The 16,155-nt window shown below is 36.7% G+C and overlaps 1 protein-coding gene across 7 annotated transcripts in view; it reads left to right on the forward strand.

Moving 5' to 3' along the window:
* Positions 1 to 16,155, forward strand: part of SDCCAG8 (SHH signaling and ciliogenesis regulator SDCCAG8) — a 268,342-nt gene that overhangs the window by 2,316 nt on the left and 249,871 nt on the right. For 6 of the 7 annotated variants that reach the window (XM_036863025.1, XM_036863052.1, XM_036863016.1 and 3 more), the window contains exons 2-3: positions 11,271 to 11,423; positions 12,115 to 12,197. In XM_036863025.1, the coding sequence (XP_036718920.1) occupies positions 11,271 to 11,423; positions 12,115 to 12,197 (236 nt within the window). The remainder of the gene's footprint in view (positions 1 to 11,270; positions 11,424 to 12,114; positions 12,198 to 16,155) is intronic. The other variant, XM_036863043.1, reaches the window with a different exon arrangement.

Consider the following 16,155-nt stretch of genomic DNA (forward strand, 5'->3'; position numbering starts at 1 on the left):
AGTGAAGCACGATCAGAAGTTCTTCACTTCACACATATAAATTACCACTTTTAGATAGGATAATTCCCTTTAACGTCAAAATGTGTGTTTCTGAATAAACACAGTATGGTGGCATTATTTTGCCTAATATTTGCCTAATAACTTGAGAATTGTGTTACTATGCAGTCAGATAAAATGCAATTTAAAGTTCTTTTGTTTTGGTTTTGTCTATCCACCATTACTTCCCCAAAATGTCTTGTCTAGTTCATGCTTAAAGAAAAGGTAATAGGTATTCTTGGTCTTTCCTCACAAGTTATTCCTCTGGTTTCTAAATAACTGTACATGTAATCATTACTAATTCTTTCAGTTGTATTTAGCGAGGAAGTGGGCATATAAAAATGCAAAATGCTTTTATAATTTTCCCATGATAGTCTCTCATTTTTTATAGCTTTTCCTCATTTCTTTACTTTAAACACAATTTTTGGTACTATTATAGTATATGAAGAATTTGAAGTTCTGATGTGAAAAGCTGAGTCAATGTTGCTTTCTTGCTTTTAAAACTTAAGCCGAATTCTTGCCTCTCCTTGAGTCTGATGACCCTAGAGCAGCCATGGAAATAGAGAGCCCATCTGCAGGCTCTACACTCACCTCTTATTCTTTCCCTGACGCCTTTCAGATGTAGTCACCCTCTAAGGATGACTCCTGCTTTGGATTGTCTATGCCCCCACTGTAAGAACTGAAGTGGTTGAAAGACTTCTTCAAAGTAAGAGATCTGGCAGAAAAACTAGAAAACTTCATTGCCCCACAGATCTGTAATATTATTCCTACATAGTAGATGATCTGAAAGTTTTCAGTGTGGTGTAAAGTGGGCATATCCCAGGTATCCTGGGAGTCACAGAGTTTAATCTAGAACCAGAAGTGACTTGGGAGGTCTTCTGGCAATATGGTTAGGTGTTCATTCACTCTTTGGGCATCTAAAATTCAAGACTCACAGAATTATATTGATAACTGGGGAGAATAGCAACTACCCCTCCTCTAATTTAAATTCAACACATCATAGTGCAAGGTCATGAGGTATAAAATAAACTAATTTATAGCCAAGAAAGGGTCAGGAAAACCAGAATAACAGGAAATTCAAGCTGTTTTAAATTTTGTACACTTGAATGTAGGGATATGATGTTAGAAAGAAGGAGAGAAGTTGTTAGAAATTCAGTGCCCCAGCCTTAAAAACTGAATCACGTTTCGTCTATTGCTGCAGTGTTAGCTATGGATACAGTTTTATACCTGTATACATGACTCACCTATTCTCCAACTTCTTGGCCACCTTTGATTGGGTGGGCATAAAGAAATGGAACAAACTTATACCGAGACAGGAATACATCATTTACTTTCTATATACATTTTATATGCTGGTTCCTCCTTTTTCTCTCAACATTTTGGTGTTTTAGGCTCTAGATTGAATTTGTGGAAGAGTATGATAGATTCAGAGAAGAGAATGTGGAACTAGGATCCAAGTTACAACTCTTACTGTTGCTTTTCTAATAACCATGTATGTTACCTTAGGCAAGTTAATAAACTGTTCTTGGATTCTTGTTTCCTCAACTGGAATATGAAAAGTTTGGACTAGGTAGAGAATTATTGCCTTTAGGAGCCAAGCAGATGACAAAATATGTGATGGAGTCAGTGGAAGACACTAGGGAATGGTGAGGCTCTGGCCAAACTGGGCATTTTATGCTTTTTCTAAAAACATTCCAGTTACTTTCTTGCTCCCTCCCTCTTTTTTTCCTTCCCTTTCTCTTATTCTTACCCTTTGTCCTATACTGTGTGGATCAAGCAAAACACATGAGAGCTTGGTTCGCCTTCAGGCACTACCTCAGACCCCTGGATCTGTAATGTCCCTTCTATCAACACTGGATTGGAACACATGAATGACAAAGGTTCTGTTTCTGTCTTATAAAAATGAGAGTAAGGAACTAGGTTCATAGAAAGTGAGAGGTTGAATATGGGAAGAAAATATAAAATTGGGGGGGGTGATCCTTTTCTTTGTAAGTTGATCTAGTTTGATAAAACAAGATAATATTGATGGGCCAATTGTACACAAGTAAAATATAGAACATCTTTCCAATTCCTACAAAGTGTTTTTTTCATTCCACAGAAGGACTCACATCTGTGGAAAGCCAGTGTTAATCTTACTAGTCAATAGTTTGGTCACTGAATTAACCAGAAGTGATATCATCAGGACCTTTGGCAGACTTAAGAAAACCTGTGTATAACTACTTAAGTAAAAGTTCCTCTTTTTCTCAGTTTTACTCATCAAACTTGTATTTCTTCTTCTTTTTGTTTTTGCTTTTCTTAAATGTTTTCTAAAATTTTAAAATATTCTTTGCCATATATAGTATATATTTATGCACACACACATATTCTCTATAGCTAATGTTTGCTTATGTGTTTAACTATCAGCCTCATTGAGACCAAGACAGGCAGCAATGTAATAAAGGCTCTGGAAGCATTTATTATGAAATGAGAAGATTATTTTGGTGTTTTAGTGCAGACTGAAACATATCTCTCTTTTCTAAAAATTAAAGAAATGGAACTATTGGCTATTAATAAATAAGGATTGGTAATGCAAATGAAGTTTGTAAACATTTGAGTTTACTTTTTTGCTGATAAAATTTAAATTACATATATTCATTTTTTGTTTTATATACTTATATGGTTTTTCTTAGTAGTTTTAACTTTTATGACCATTTCTTCTACCAGAATAACAAAAAGCTTGTAGAATTCCATTTTTTCTTCCCTACTACTAATGAGGTAAAATAGGCAAAAGACAGGATTTAGCAGCCCAAAAAGGGTGTTTTACAAGTAAATAGTCATCCTGAAATAATGTAGAACCAAAACAGTGGTTCAGTGTTATGAGATTGTAAGGGCATTTTCACATGTTGGACATGTTTGGACAGAAAAAAGAGATGAAGTTGTTCTCAAGCTTTTGAGATACTGAGAATAATTATATTAACTCTTGGGATTTTTAAAAGACTTAAACTCTGATCATTTCACCAGTTCTTGCTAAGGTTTTCCACCTTTTCACTTAGTGATACTCCTTTGAGGATCAAAAGGTAGGGAAGGTAGCTTGACATGCGCTTGTGTACTTGCTAAAGCAACCTTGATTATGGGAGAGCTTCATCAAAGCCCACTGGAATATTTAAAGGAAGGATCACCTAAAGTAGCTCTGAAATATGGCCTTAGAGTACAACTATTGCTTCATGTATTAGGCCTGGAAACAAAATGAAACTAAATATGAATTTCAAGTTTTTAATTACAGTAGATATAACAACTCCAGATACCTGGATCAGAAGTGCCTCATGGTAGTGATGGCCATGGGTTGTGCACTGCCTACCACAGTGGCAGGATGGCTGACTATCCCGACCACTTTTCATCAAGAGGTGCCTGTAGTTACAATGTAGCAATGTGGGAAGTCTCTCCTTAAAACCGAACGCGGGCTATCTTGTTTTATTAATCTAAACCAGCAATTATCAACCAGGGTGACTTTTTTTCCATCCAGGAAACATCTGGTAATGTCCAGAGGCAGTTTTGGTTGTCACAACTGGCAGGGAGGAGCCTACTGGCATCTAGTGGGTAGAGGCCAGGGACGCTGCTATACAAACACAACACATCACCTTACAGTCAAGAATTATCAGGTCCAAATGTCAATAGTGCTAAGATTGAGAACCATGATCTAGAAGTAGCAAGGCATTGCTCATAACATTTACTTTGTGAGAATCATACTCGAGAATAATTACAATTAAGGATACAGATTGTATTGGCTGATAATTTTACCTAAGTTCTGCCAGTCTGGCTAAGGATTACTTCTTTATCAGGAAAGTGACAGGTGCATAAGTCCTCTCAGTTGGTGCCAAAAAAATACCAGGTGTATCCCTTGTAATGCATATTGTCAATCTTGATTTGCCAACATCCATCCATCATTAATAATCTTCTAGACACTGCTCTCTTAAGATGTTTTCATTCTTGTTCGGATTATCTTTCACTCCTGGCACCAACCATTTTCACATTTTTCAGCTTTTAGAGTCTTATGATAGTATTTTTTTTGAGATTTTGTAGTTTCTGCACACTACTTTTAATCTCTTTCATTATTATAACTGCCGTTTACAAAGCTCTTTTTCTCTGATTTTGGATTATGCTGTTTTTATCTTGGTCATACTACCTGTCAATTCCCTAGTAAACAGTGACAACAATATTCTGAACTACCTGAGGCCCAGTCACGTGTGGACAGACACACGTGTCTCCTATCTTGCCATGGTTTCCTTTTTCTGCTCGTCTGTCCTGGTCTAAGCGTGTTTTAAGAACTGCAGCTCATCTCATGCTCGGCCTAGGGAGATATGGTTCATTGCATGTTTTCTCAGAGTCAGCTGAGCACTTCACTGGGTGTGGTTCCGCCTCCCTGTCACCAGGATAATTCTTGTTCACATCTCCCAGTACAGATGGAGAATGTAGACATCAGTAATCCATAGTACGTATATAAGTGATGATCCTTCCTAGACAGGGACATATTTGCCTTTTGTTCAAAAGCATCTTCATGAAGAGAGGCTCAGTGTTGAGCTAGGAGTTAGAAAGTAGAGCAACCGGATTACAAAAATGAATAAAACAGACTTAAATTTGTCGGCAGTCAGCAGCTTAATAACCTTTTCAGTGCTCATTGTATTGATTGATATTTGGATAGTGGACCAGCAGAAATAGTATTTACTTACATTTATATTCATATGATCCTGTAGGACTCAGAGGTTGTATTTGTGTTTGTATTCTTAATTAAGTTTAATTTTTTAATTTTTATTTTTCTTGTGATGAGAACGTTTGAGATTTACTCTTCAAATGTACAACACAGTATTATTAATGATAGTCACTGTGCTGCACATTATATCCCAGGACATAGTTTATTTTATAACTGGAAATGTGTACCTTTTGACCCTCTTTGTCCATCTTGCCCACACACCCACCCTCTGAATCCATATTTTTCTAATTAAAAACCTTCTTCTCTTTTTCCCTCTGCCACTGTTTCTTTTCTTTTTTTTTCTAACATTTTTATTAGAGTATAATTGCTTTACATTGTTGTGTTAGTTTCTGCTGTGTAACAAAGTGAATCAGCTATACGTATACATATATCCCCATATCCCCTCCCTCTTGCGTCTCCCTCCCACCCTCCCTATCCCATCCCTCTAGGTGGTTGCAAAGCACTGAGCTGATCTCCCTGTGCTATGCGGCTGCTTCCCACTAGCTATCTATTTTACATTTGGTAGTGTGTATATGCCACTCTCTCACTTTGTCCCAGCTAACCCTTCCCGCTCCCCGTGTCAAGTCCATTCTCTGTGTCTGCGCCTTTATTCCTGTCCTGCCCCTAGGTTCATCAGAACCACTTTTTTTTTTTTTTTTAGATTCCATATATATGTGTTAACATATGGTATTTGTTTTTCTCTTTCTGACTTACTTCACTCTGTATGACATACTCTAGGTCCATCTACCTCACTACAAATAGTTCAATTTCGTTTCTTTTTATGTCTGAGTAATATTCCATTGTATATATGTGTCACATGTTCTTTTTTTTTAATGCAGCTCTGCTATATAAAACATGCCTCTTTTTTTTTAACATCTTTGTTGGAGTATAATTGCTTTACAATGGTGTTAGTTTCTGCTTTACAACAAAGTGAATCAGCTATATATATACATATATCCACATATCGCCTCCCTCACACCCTCCCCATCCCACCCCTCTAGATGGTCACAAAGCACCGAGCTGATCTCCCTGTGCTATACGGCTGCTTCTCACTAGCTATCTACTTTACATTTGGTAGTGTATATATGTCCATGCCACTCTCTCACTTCGTCCCAGCTTACCCTTCCCCCTCCCGTGTCCTCAGGTCCATTCTCTACGTCTGCATCTTTATTCCTGTCCTGCCCCTAGGTTATTCAGAACCTTTTTTTTTTTTTTTAGATTCCATATATATGTGTTAGCGTACGGTATTTGTTTTTCTCTTTCTGACTTACTTCACTCTGTATGACAGATTCTAGGTCCATCCACCTCACTACAAATAACTCAATTTCGTTTCTTTTCATGGCTGAGTAATATTCCATTGTATATATGTGCCACATCTTCTTTATCCATTCATCTGTTGATGGACACTTAGTTGGGTTCCATGTCCTGGCTATTGTAAATAGAGCTGCAGTGAACATTGTGATACATGATTCTTTTTGAAGTATGGTTTTCTCAGGGTATATGCCCAGTAGTGGGATTGCTGGGTCATATGGTAGTTCTATTTTTAGTTTTTTAAGGACCCTCCATACTGTTCTCCATAGTGGCTGTATCAGTTCCCACCAACAGTGCAGGTGGGTTCTCTTTTCTCCACACCCTCTCCAGCATTTATTGTTTGTACATTTTTTGATGATGGCCAGTCTGACCAGTGTGAGGTGATACCTCATTGTAGTTTTGATTTGCATTTCTCTAATGATTAGTGATGTTGAGCATCCTTTCATGTGTTTGTTGGCAATCTGTATATCTTCGTTGGAGAAATGTCTATTTAGGTCTTCTGCTCATTTTTGGATTGGGTTTTTTTTTTTTGATATTGAGCTGCATGAGCTGCTTGCATATTTTGGAGATTAATCCTTTGTCAGTTGCTTCGTTTACAAATATTTTCTCCCATTCTGAGGGTTGTCTTTTCGTCTTGTTTATGGTTTCCTTTGCTGTGCAAAAGCTTTTAAGTTTCATTAGGTCCCATTTGTTTATTTTTGTTTTTATTTCCATTACTCTAGGAGGTGGGTCAAAAAGGATCTTGCTGTGATTTATGTCATAGAGTGTTCTGCCTGTGTTTTCCTCTAAGAGTTTTATAGTGTCTGGCCTTGCATTTAGGTCTTTAAGCCATTTTGAGTTTATTTTTGTATACAGTGTTAGGGAGTGTTCTAATTTCATTCGTTTACATGTAGGTGTCCAGTTTTCCCAGTGCCACTTATTGAAGAGGTTGTCTTTTCTCCATTGTATATTCTTGCCTCCTTTATCAAAAATAAGGTGACTATATGTGCGTGGGTTTATCTCTGGGCTTTCTATCCTGTTCCATTGATCTATATTTCTGTTTTTGTGCCAGTACCATACTGTCTTGATTACTGTCGCTTTGTAGCATAGTCTGAAGTCAAGGAGCCTGATTCCTCCAGCTCTGTTTTTCTTTCTCAAGATTGCTCTGGCTATTCAGGGTCTTTCGTGTTTCCATACAAATTGTGAAATTTTTTGTTCTACTTCTGTGAAAAATGCCATTGGTAGTTTTATAAGACATTCCATCCAAAACAACAGAATGTACTTTCTTCTCAAGTGCTCATGGAACATTCTCCTGGATAGATCGTATCTTGGGTCACAAATCAAGCCTTGGTAAATTTAAGAAAATTGAAATCATATCAAGTATCTTTTCCAACCACAATGCTATGAGACTAGATATCAATTACAGGAAAAAATAACTTTAAAAATACAAACACATGGAGACAAATAATACGCTACTAGAAGAAATCAAAGAGGAAATCAAAAATACGTAGAAACAAATGACAATGAAACAAAACCCAAAATGACCCAAAACCTATGGGATGCAGCAAAAGCAGTTCTAAGAGGGAAGTTTATAGCAATACAATCCTACCTCAAGAAACAAGAAAAATCTCAAATAAACAACCTAACCTTACACCTAAAGCCATTAGAGAAAGAAGAACAAAAAAAACCCAAAATTAGTAGAACATTATTAAGTTTATATTCAGCCCATAGTTGGTGCTGGGGAGAAGAAACCAGGATGTATTGTGAAATCTCTTACTGTCCTCTCAGGATAGAAGAGGAAATGAGTACTCTTTCCATCTCTTGTTTATAGACAGATAAAGCTGTGCCCATTAACAGTGGGATAGGAAACCATAACTGGAACCTCCTGTCTAGTCTGGTTTCCTTACATGTAAGCAGCAGATAACTGCATCTGGGGAGCAGTGTTCTTAATAAGGATTATGGGGCCTTCAGTTGCAATGGCTCCAGTTGAAGAGCAGTGGGGTTTTATCTGTCTTGAAAGATCTGAGTGTTGTTATTCCTCAGGATTAACTCTGTTTGTCTGTTGCAGTGTATAATTATGTTAGTACATATATATTTGAAAAACATTTAGCATGTTTTGAAATGTAGTATTGAAATGACTTTAAAATATCACTTACCTCCTTAGTTTTAGTTTTAGGACACAGTTCTTACAAATTCCTTCTCTTCATCTCTGATACTAACAACTAAAGTCACTCGTTGCAAAAAGCCCCTAACCTTGTGTAATCACTTTTCTTTGGGATGGTTGTTGAGTTCAATATATTACTATTTCACATAATACTATTTTCATAGTGCAATTTAACACATAATCTTTGAATGTTAAAAATTCTAAAAGATTAAACAATATTAGGAAAGGGATTAAATGGGCTCATAAAGCTCTGCCATCATTATAAACTAATGAAAGAAGTCTACCTATAAGGATTTACAGCTATACAGTTTTTTTCAGATTTCCTTTCCTTTTCCTAATATCGCTTATTAGCTTTTAGTCAGATTACGTATAAATAAATAATTATCCTTTGTCTTATAGATGAAGTCATTTGATGGCTCCACAGAGCACATGTATAGTGTAATTGAAACCATCTCTTTCCTTTTAATGGATGCAGTAAGGATAAGTGCTTTATTCATAGATTTCAGTGCATAAGTCTAACGCTGTGTGAACTAAATTGCTTATCAAGTAACACTTTGATTTTCCTTTCTTTAACAAGTCTCTTTAGAAAATACTGAGTTATTGAAAAACTATTGCTGCTTCTCATTTTACTAAAACCAGGAATGCATCCTATCTGGACTTTTTTAAACTCATGAGGAGTAAAAGGAGACCAGGCCTGGTTAGTTATCAATACCAAATTCCAGTCAGAGAAAGGTCTGCGTGGAAACAGGATTGATGTGGAGAAAATTGTAGTGGTAAATTCCCTGGGTCTCTTGTGTAGTTAGTAGTAGAATTTCACTGTTGAACCCTGACCTAAAAGACCTGTTTTCTTTAGTTTAATCAAGGTAGAAAATGAGTTGCTGTAAGCAAAGAACCTATATTAGAGATTTTGTAAGATAGATAGAGAATATTTTTTTCTATTAAGTTATAGTTATTTTTTTGTGGTTTCAGACTGTTAAATTAATGAGCTTGGAGGAAGTATAATCAATTTTTCAAGGTCCTGTAGAATATGTTTATAAATATATTTCCATCCATGATTGGTAATGAAAAGATAGCTGTTTTATAGTTTTTTTAGGGTTCCCATGTAGGTAGCAAGGAATAGGAGCTTTTTCTCCTGAGTACACAAGACGAAATAGATATAATTGTCAAGGAAGGGCCTTGGTCAGAAGAAAGAAAGAACTTCATTGGCATCATTGTTATGTGTTGCTCTGAATTAGGGAAAGTTTTGACTTAGAAAAAGATCTCCTCTGAAAATCTTAAGAATTATTTAGATAGAATCCATTTGAAATAGATAATAGCTATACATGAACTTGCATGGGAATTCATCTTTTTCTGACATAAATCTCTATGTTAGATATATGTAAATATTTGGTAAATTTATGAATTAAAAATAACTTTCAAATACAGATGTCAAAATTTGAAAATGATGACTGAAATCTGGGTTTCAGCTCTAATGTGCAAGGGACATTTTTTTGTTATAGTTAATGTTTTCTAGATTGGAACTGGAGAATTTAATCATAAGAGATTAGCAGAAATAACAAATTTAAACCTGAAAAAGTAACTGGACTTTAATTAATGAAATTACCAATTGATTGCCTGGTTCTCCAGTTGTCATACATGTAAAATATCCATAAAGTGGGGTAGAATTATTAGTAATGTCATCACCAGCGTCATTAGTATATTACTATAGTATAGTATTAACATATAGTACAGTATACTATTACTATATTAGTATAGTTCTGTTATTAATGTAAGATTTCGATCCTTTGCTGAAGATGTTTTTGGGTAAATATTTCACTGAAAAATTATTTCACTGAATAATTATTTCACTTATCTATTGCCACTTAACAAGACACTCTAAAGCTTGATGGCAGAAAGCAACAACTAAAAGCATTTGTAGTATCTCTCACAGATCTGTGGGTTAATTGGACTCAAGCTGGGCAGTTTTCGGGTCTCTTCATGCCATTGTAGGTAGATGGCCTCTGGCGCTGGAGTCATCAGGAGACTCCACCTGGCTGTTAGTGGGGCTGGGCTTCTCTCCTTCTCCCTGTGGTGGTCTCAGGGCCTTTCCTTTCCACGTGGCCTCTTCACAATCTCTCCAGCAGGGTAGCCAGACTTCCTACTTAGTGGCTTGGGGTTTACAAAAACCAGCGTTCCGAGAGGGTAGAAGCAGAAGCTACCAGATATTTTAAAGATGTGACTGATCTGGCGTGGTGTGCCTTCCATTGCATTCTCTTGGTTAGTGCCAGTTACAGGCCCACTGAGTTTCAACCTGGGAGAGGACAAGGATGTGAGGCTGGGTCCTTTGGGGGCTATTTTTAGAGATGAACTACTAGAATAATATACCTTAAAATACTTCGTTTTAGACTATTTATTTTAAGTATGTGCTAGTGAGTTTAAGCTTCAATTCTAGGGGTAGTCAGGTACACTAACCAAGAATTTCTATGTAAGATGTAGTCAGCCAGCAGTACGTAAGTACGACTATACTACAGAGGCTGCCGCTATAAGCACGTCAGCTATTCAAATCTTGATCAAAACTAGGCCGGGTAGTCATATGTCTCTTGACGCTAGAGGGACATCTGGCCCACAGGGACAAGGAGGCTTCCTTGGGCAGGAACTTGGTGTGGTGGTGTCCCTTTTGCCAGTTTTGCCCACCCACCCCTCTCCGGAAGGGGTAGGGGAGTCTTAGGCATTGAAGGGTTAGGATAGTGCTTTCCCTGTGAGGCTATTGTTTGGAGGAGTGGAGGGGGGAGAAGCTCTCCCATTCAGTCCTCCTCAGCAGTAGAGCTATATATAGTGAATATCAATCACTGAGGTGTCAGGGACCTTAGAGATCATCACGTCTAACTTCTAACCCATGAACTTAATCTCTCACTTCCTCTGGCATGTTCCTCAGCAAGCTAGAAACAAAACTATGCTTTTTTCCCCATGAAGTATCAGAAATGATTGCTTTTCCTTTTGGAATTGTCTTCTTGAGTCAGTGTACCTTTGGTCGCCCAGATTTCACTGGCCCTGATTTTCATCATGTTGTTACAGAACGTGCCAGTAGAAGCATTCACCAATTGAAACGTGCCCTGAGAGAAGGTGATGTCACTATTGGAGAAGATGTAATGGATCCTTCTTTTAGTACCAGTGTAGGAAATGAGGATGCTGGGAATGCCTGGCGTGAACTGCAACACAGCCATGCTGGTGAGTGTGAATGTCAGTCGTGACCTGAATGACACACAGTGAATTCTTTAAACTCCATACAGTAATGACTCCAGTCTATCCTTTATTGCTAGGATTTTAGTCGAGAAACACAAATCAGCTAATCTAATTCCCTTGCTTTTTTTTTTTTTTCTTTGACTACTCGATGCCTATAGGATGTCGTAGCAGTATTTCCTTAAGATGAATCCAAGCTGCCTCTCCAGCCTCATTTTTCTATTTTCCTTTCAGCTGTCCATCTTGCAAGCCATGTTCTAATCATACCAACCTATGGCCATGCTTCTATGCTTTGCATGAGCCACGCATTCTAACTGAATTTTTTCTCACCCTTTTCTGCTCGGTAATCTCCTGTTCATCCTTCACTGTATTGTCTTCTCTGTGAAAACAATTATGTGCTTCCTCTTCATAGCAATATGCATAGCTGTAGGTCTACCTAGAGCTTATTATATTGTTTTATATCTGTTAGTTATATCCCTCTTGCTCATAAGCAAGATTCTTAGCTCTTAAGTGGTAGAGGTTTTCTTATGTTTGTCTTTGTGTCCCCAGTCAGTAGCACATTTTGTGGTGCATAATACGTATTTTAACAATATTTGTTAGATCGATGGATGGATAGATGGGTGATAATAAACCATGGATCTAAAATAAGGTGAATAAACCCATCACTTTTGCTCCATAGTTAATCAACTCAAAGCTTTGCTGTGCCAACAAGCAACTAAGGAGAGTGAGGTATCTCCAAGAAGACGAAAATTGTCCCTTTTGGTAAGTATCAGCTTTTGCAACCTGACAAAAGCATTATTTTTCTAACTATGTTTTAATTTTACTGTGTCATTTTAGTAGTACATATTGTAAACAGATTCTGAGCAGGGCCTGCTAATAGTGTAAAACGTTAAAAGAAATTATTTTCCCTCTGATTATTTTGGCTGAAGAAGAGAGACTTCCATGGCAGAGAGAATTCTGATTTTTTAATTTATTATTCACTTGAAAAATGTGAGTGAGGAAATAGTTTGGAGAATTTACTTTGCAACTGTTAGCAAATATAAAAAAGAAACAATATATGGAAAAGATTAACCACTGCTTTTTTAGAGGGGCATATCTATATTTTATTATTTTTAGAATTTACTGTTTAATTCTAGCAGTCCTTTGTTTTACTCTTTTATGTAATCTTGTTCTAAATTTTAAAATATATGGTTATTAAATTGTGTGATACGAGAAGCTGTACTCTGTTTCTTCTGAAGCTGTTTTCTATTGCTGTTGCTTTGACAGAGTGTATTATTTCTGACTGAAGCAATGTGATATAAAGCCTGAGATAGGTGTGAGGGCAGGGTGGGTGTGAGGGAAGGGTACTGTGAAGGAAGGGTACTGTGAGGGAAAGGGTATATGTGAAGGAAGGATTTGGCCAGGTTTAAATGGCCAAAATAATAGTCTAGGCTATAGGTCTATCTAGGGTCTATTATGTACTCTCTCACAGGGTTTTTGTAATAATAAGATAAGATCATATATTTAAAATTCTTTAGAAACCTATGAAGTATGACACAAATATAAAATGTCATAGCAACAATAACCACCTTGCATTTTCAATGTCTGTGACAGTTGGATACCAAGGCTACATGCTGGAAACTTGGAGACACGTCAGTTTCCTTTACTCACAGCTGAAATGTCATAAGAGTACCCTTATATTAACACTTCATTCCAGCCTGACATATACTTTCATGTTTAATTCCCACTTTAGAGAAATGTACTACATACTCCTATTCAATATTTATAGGTATAAATTATAATTTAAAAAATAATATTTCATCATTCAGTGAATTTATTACTGTTGACACCTAGTTTGTAGAATGCTCTTAAGCACACATGGGTGGAGTACTTTTAAGTCTAGTAGATTAAGGTGCTATATCTGTTGAATGCTCAGACATGCTTATTAGCATTTTAAAGATAAAACTAAGCAGTGATATTACAAAACTTATTGACTTCAAATAGGCAAGAAGACTCTCATCAAAATCATCAGTTGTATATACCAATACGCAGGTCTATTTATATTGGAGCTATGTGAAAGAATGGAACTTAGACTCTAAATGTATATGACCTACATGTGATGATTATAAGCCATAACCATAATAAATAGCTTTTGAAGATTTTACCCTTTAGAATGTAGTTTCATAGCCAATATGACATATGAGAAATATGTGGCTGTATTGATAGTGAAACTGAGGCAGTGATGAGATAGAAAATGTCTAAACATTATTACTTGTTATTTTAAAATGTGGACATCCAAATTATAATAAACCCTTCAAAGTATATACAAGTTATTTCATATGGACATTTTCCACATGACATAAGCTTGTTTTTAATTTTCACAGTGACTATCCCCTATATACACATAGTAATAATTCATATTTGCCTATGTACTGAACCCCTTTCTATTAATATTAATTATTATAATTAGTTACTTTCTACTTAACACAGATAATTCATTTAATTAAAGTCTCTTTGGTTTTTAAATTTATTAAATATGCCCAGAAACAAAGCTCTACAGAATTATTCTGCCATGAGAGCTGGTACTTCATCATTTATAGGAATTTCTGCTGGATTGAAAAACAAAATGATTGTGTGTCTCGACTCAAGCTTTCCTCTGGGTTCATCTAACTGGTTGAACCTCATTTTCCCTTTCCTCTCTTCCTCTTTTCTTTAAATAATATCATCGTATGATGTATGATTTATAAACCATTTTACAATCATTTTAGGATAAGGTAAGATGTACATTAAAAAATCAATTCCAGGACTGCTGCAGAAGTAAAGAGAATTAACACTTTTTATGACGTCTCTTCATTGAGTCCTCAGTGCAGCGTATCTCAGTTTTGTATGTATCTGCTTTGGCACTCTAGTCTTGGAGGCTCCAGAACAGCAGAGTCTTGAATTGCCTTGAATACTAGGGTCAAAAATAAAAAATCAGGTTTTGCTAACATACTCCTTTGTAGATAGAATTTTACCTTACTGACACACATTTGGCATCAAACACTTGTCTAAAGAATCCCTCCTTCAGGCAACTTGTTCTGCAATTTTAGCTAGCTGTCCTCTTCTATGGTGGTTTCTTGAAGAGCTGTCCCTTTATCTCAGAATTACTGAATAGGATGTCACATTTTCAGATGGCTCAAATAGACAGTTCATCCCAGCCAATTATACTACTCCAGCATTTTTCCATTTGCCATATGCTTTTAACAACCACTTTCACTGTCCATCTTTAAAAAATGATATTCATATCCCTGATTCTTATCTATTGGTGGAATTTATAGGATAAAGAAATACTATTACTACTATTACTATTAATACTATTAGCCACATTGTGATCTACCCTATGTTTTTTTTTTTAAAGATTTATTGATTGATTGTTATGTTGGGTCTTCGTTTCTGTGCGAGGGCTTTCTCTAGTTGCAGCAAGCGGGGGCCACTCTTCATCGCAGTGCGCGGGCCTCTCACTATTGTGGCCTCTCTTGTTGTGGAGCACAGGCTCCAGACGCGCAGGCTCAGTAGTTGTGGCTCACGGGCCTAGTTGCTCCGCGGCATGTGGGATCTTCCCAGACCAGGGCTCGAACCCGTGTCCCCTGCATTAGCAGGCAGATTCTCAACCACTGCGCCACCAGGGAAGCCCACTCTATGTTTTTTTAATTATTTTTTTATACAGCAGATTCTTATTAGTTATCTATTTTATACATATTAGTGTATATATGACTGTCCCAATCTCCCAATTCATCCCCCCCTTCCCCCCCCAACACTGGTGTCCATAAGTTTGTTCTCTACATCTGTGTCTCTATTTCTGCCTTGCAAACCAGTTAATCTGTACCATTTTTCTAGATTCCACATATATGTGTTAATATACGATATTTGTTTTTCTCTTTCTGACTTACCTCACTCTGTATGACAGTCTCTAGGTCCATCCACGTCTCTACAAATGACCCAATTTCGTTCCATTATATGGCTAATATTCCATTGTATATATGTACCACATCTTCTTTATCCATTCGTCCGTTGATGGGTATTTAGGTTGCTTCCATGACCTGGCTATTATAAATAGTGCTACAATGAACATTGGGGTGTGTGTGTCTTTTTGAATTATGGTTTTCTCTGGGTATAGGCCCAGTAGTGGGATTGCTGGGTCATATGGTAATTCTATTTTTAGTTTTTTAAGGAACCTCCTTACTGTTCTCCATAGTGGCTGTATCAATTCACATTCCCACCAACAGTGCAAGAGGGTTCCCTTTTCTCCACACCCTCTCCAGCATTTGTTGTTTGTAGATTTTCTGATGATGCCCATTCTAACTGGCGTGACGTGATACCTCATTGTAGTTTTGATTTGCATTTCTCTAATAATTAGTGATGGTGAGCAGCTTTTCATATGCCTGTTGGCATTCTGTATACCTTCTTGGAAGAAATGTCTATTTAGGTCTTCTGACCATATTTTGATTGGGTTGTTTGTTTTTTTAATATTGAACTGCATGAGCTGTTTATATATTTTGGTGATTAATCCTTTGTCCGTTGATTCGTTTGCAAATATTTTCTCCCATTCTGAGGCTTGTCTTTTCGTCTTGTTTATAGTTTCCTTTGCTGTGCAAAAGATTTTAAGTTTCTTTAGGTCCCATTTGTTTATTTTTGTTTTTATTTCCATTACTCCAGGAGGTGGGTCAAAAAATATCTTGCTGTGATTTATGTCAAAGAGTGT

This window comes from Balaenoptera musculus, chromosome 1, assembly GCF_009873245.2.
Source record: "Balaenoptera musculus isolate JJ_BM4_2016_0621 chromosome 1, mBalMus1.pri.v3, whole genome shotgun sequence".
Lineage (NCBI taxonomy): Eukaryota > Metazoa > Chordata > Mammalia > Artiodactyla > Balaenopteridae > Balaenoptera > Balaenoptera musculus.